This window comes from Neopelma chrysocephalum, unplaced genomic scaffold (assembly GCF_003984885.1).
Source record: "Neopelma chrysocephalum unplaced genomic scaffold, ASM398488v2 Primary Assembly neopelma1_90531, whole genome shotgun sequence".
Lineage (NCBI taxonomy): Eukaryota > Metazoa > Chordata > Aves > Passeriformes > Pipridae > Neopelma > Neopelma chrysocephalum.
In genome coordinates, this window is record NW_020919348.1 from 1 (window position 1) to 599 (window position 599).

The 599-nt window shown below is 64.1% G+C and overlaps 1 protein-coding gene across 1 annotated transcript; it reads left to right on the plus strand.

Annotated features, from left to right (window-relative positions):
* Positions 1-17: 17 nt before the first annotated feature.
* LOC113979920 (striatin-interacting protein 1 homolog) lies at positions 18-492 on the plus strand (the record flags this gene model as incomplete). The annotated part of the gene is made up of 2 exons (XM_027707199.1): positions 18-173; positions 268-492. Coding segments are annotated over exons 1-2 (333 nt in total), but the record flags the coding sequence as incomplete, so codon positions are not given.
* Positions 493-599: the final 107 nt, after the last annotated feature.

A 599-nucleotide genomic window follows, 5' to 3' on the forward strand; every position in this document is an offset into this window, starting at 1 on the left:
CCCCCTCCCAGGAAGCAGTTCCTGGCAGTGCCCCCTGTGTCCCCAGGACCACGGTGCTGCAGAGCATGAAGCTGGGCGTGGACGTCAACCGGCACAAGGAGATCATCGTCAAGGCCATCTCTGCCGTGCTGCTGCTCCTGCTCAAGCACTTCAAGCTCAACCACATCTACCAGGTGAGGTGGTCTGGGGTCCTCCCACCCCCCCAGGGGGATTTGGGCACGGGCAGGACCCCCCTGGTCCCCGTTCACCTGCTTTTCCCCTCCCCAGTTCGAGTACATGGCCCAGCACCTGGTCTTTGCCAACTGCATCCCGCTCATCCTCAAGTTCTTCAACCAGAACATCATGTCCTACATCACTGCCAAGAACAGGTGGGGGGTGGATGCTCCCCTGCATCCCTGGGGGCTGTGGGAAAGGGGCCCTGCTTCCTCTCCCCTCTGGAGCCCCTCCCTGGGCACAGGCACGGTGGGAAGTGCCCACCACGGACAGTCTCCAGTGGGTGGGAGGTGGGGTCTGCGTTGCCACCCAGGCCAGGGGGGTCTGGGAGGGATCAGTGGGGGCTGTGGGGGATCAGCACGACCCCCCCTCTCCTTCCTGCAGCA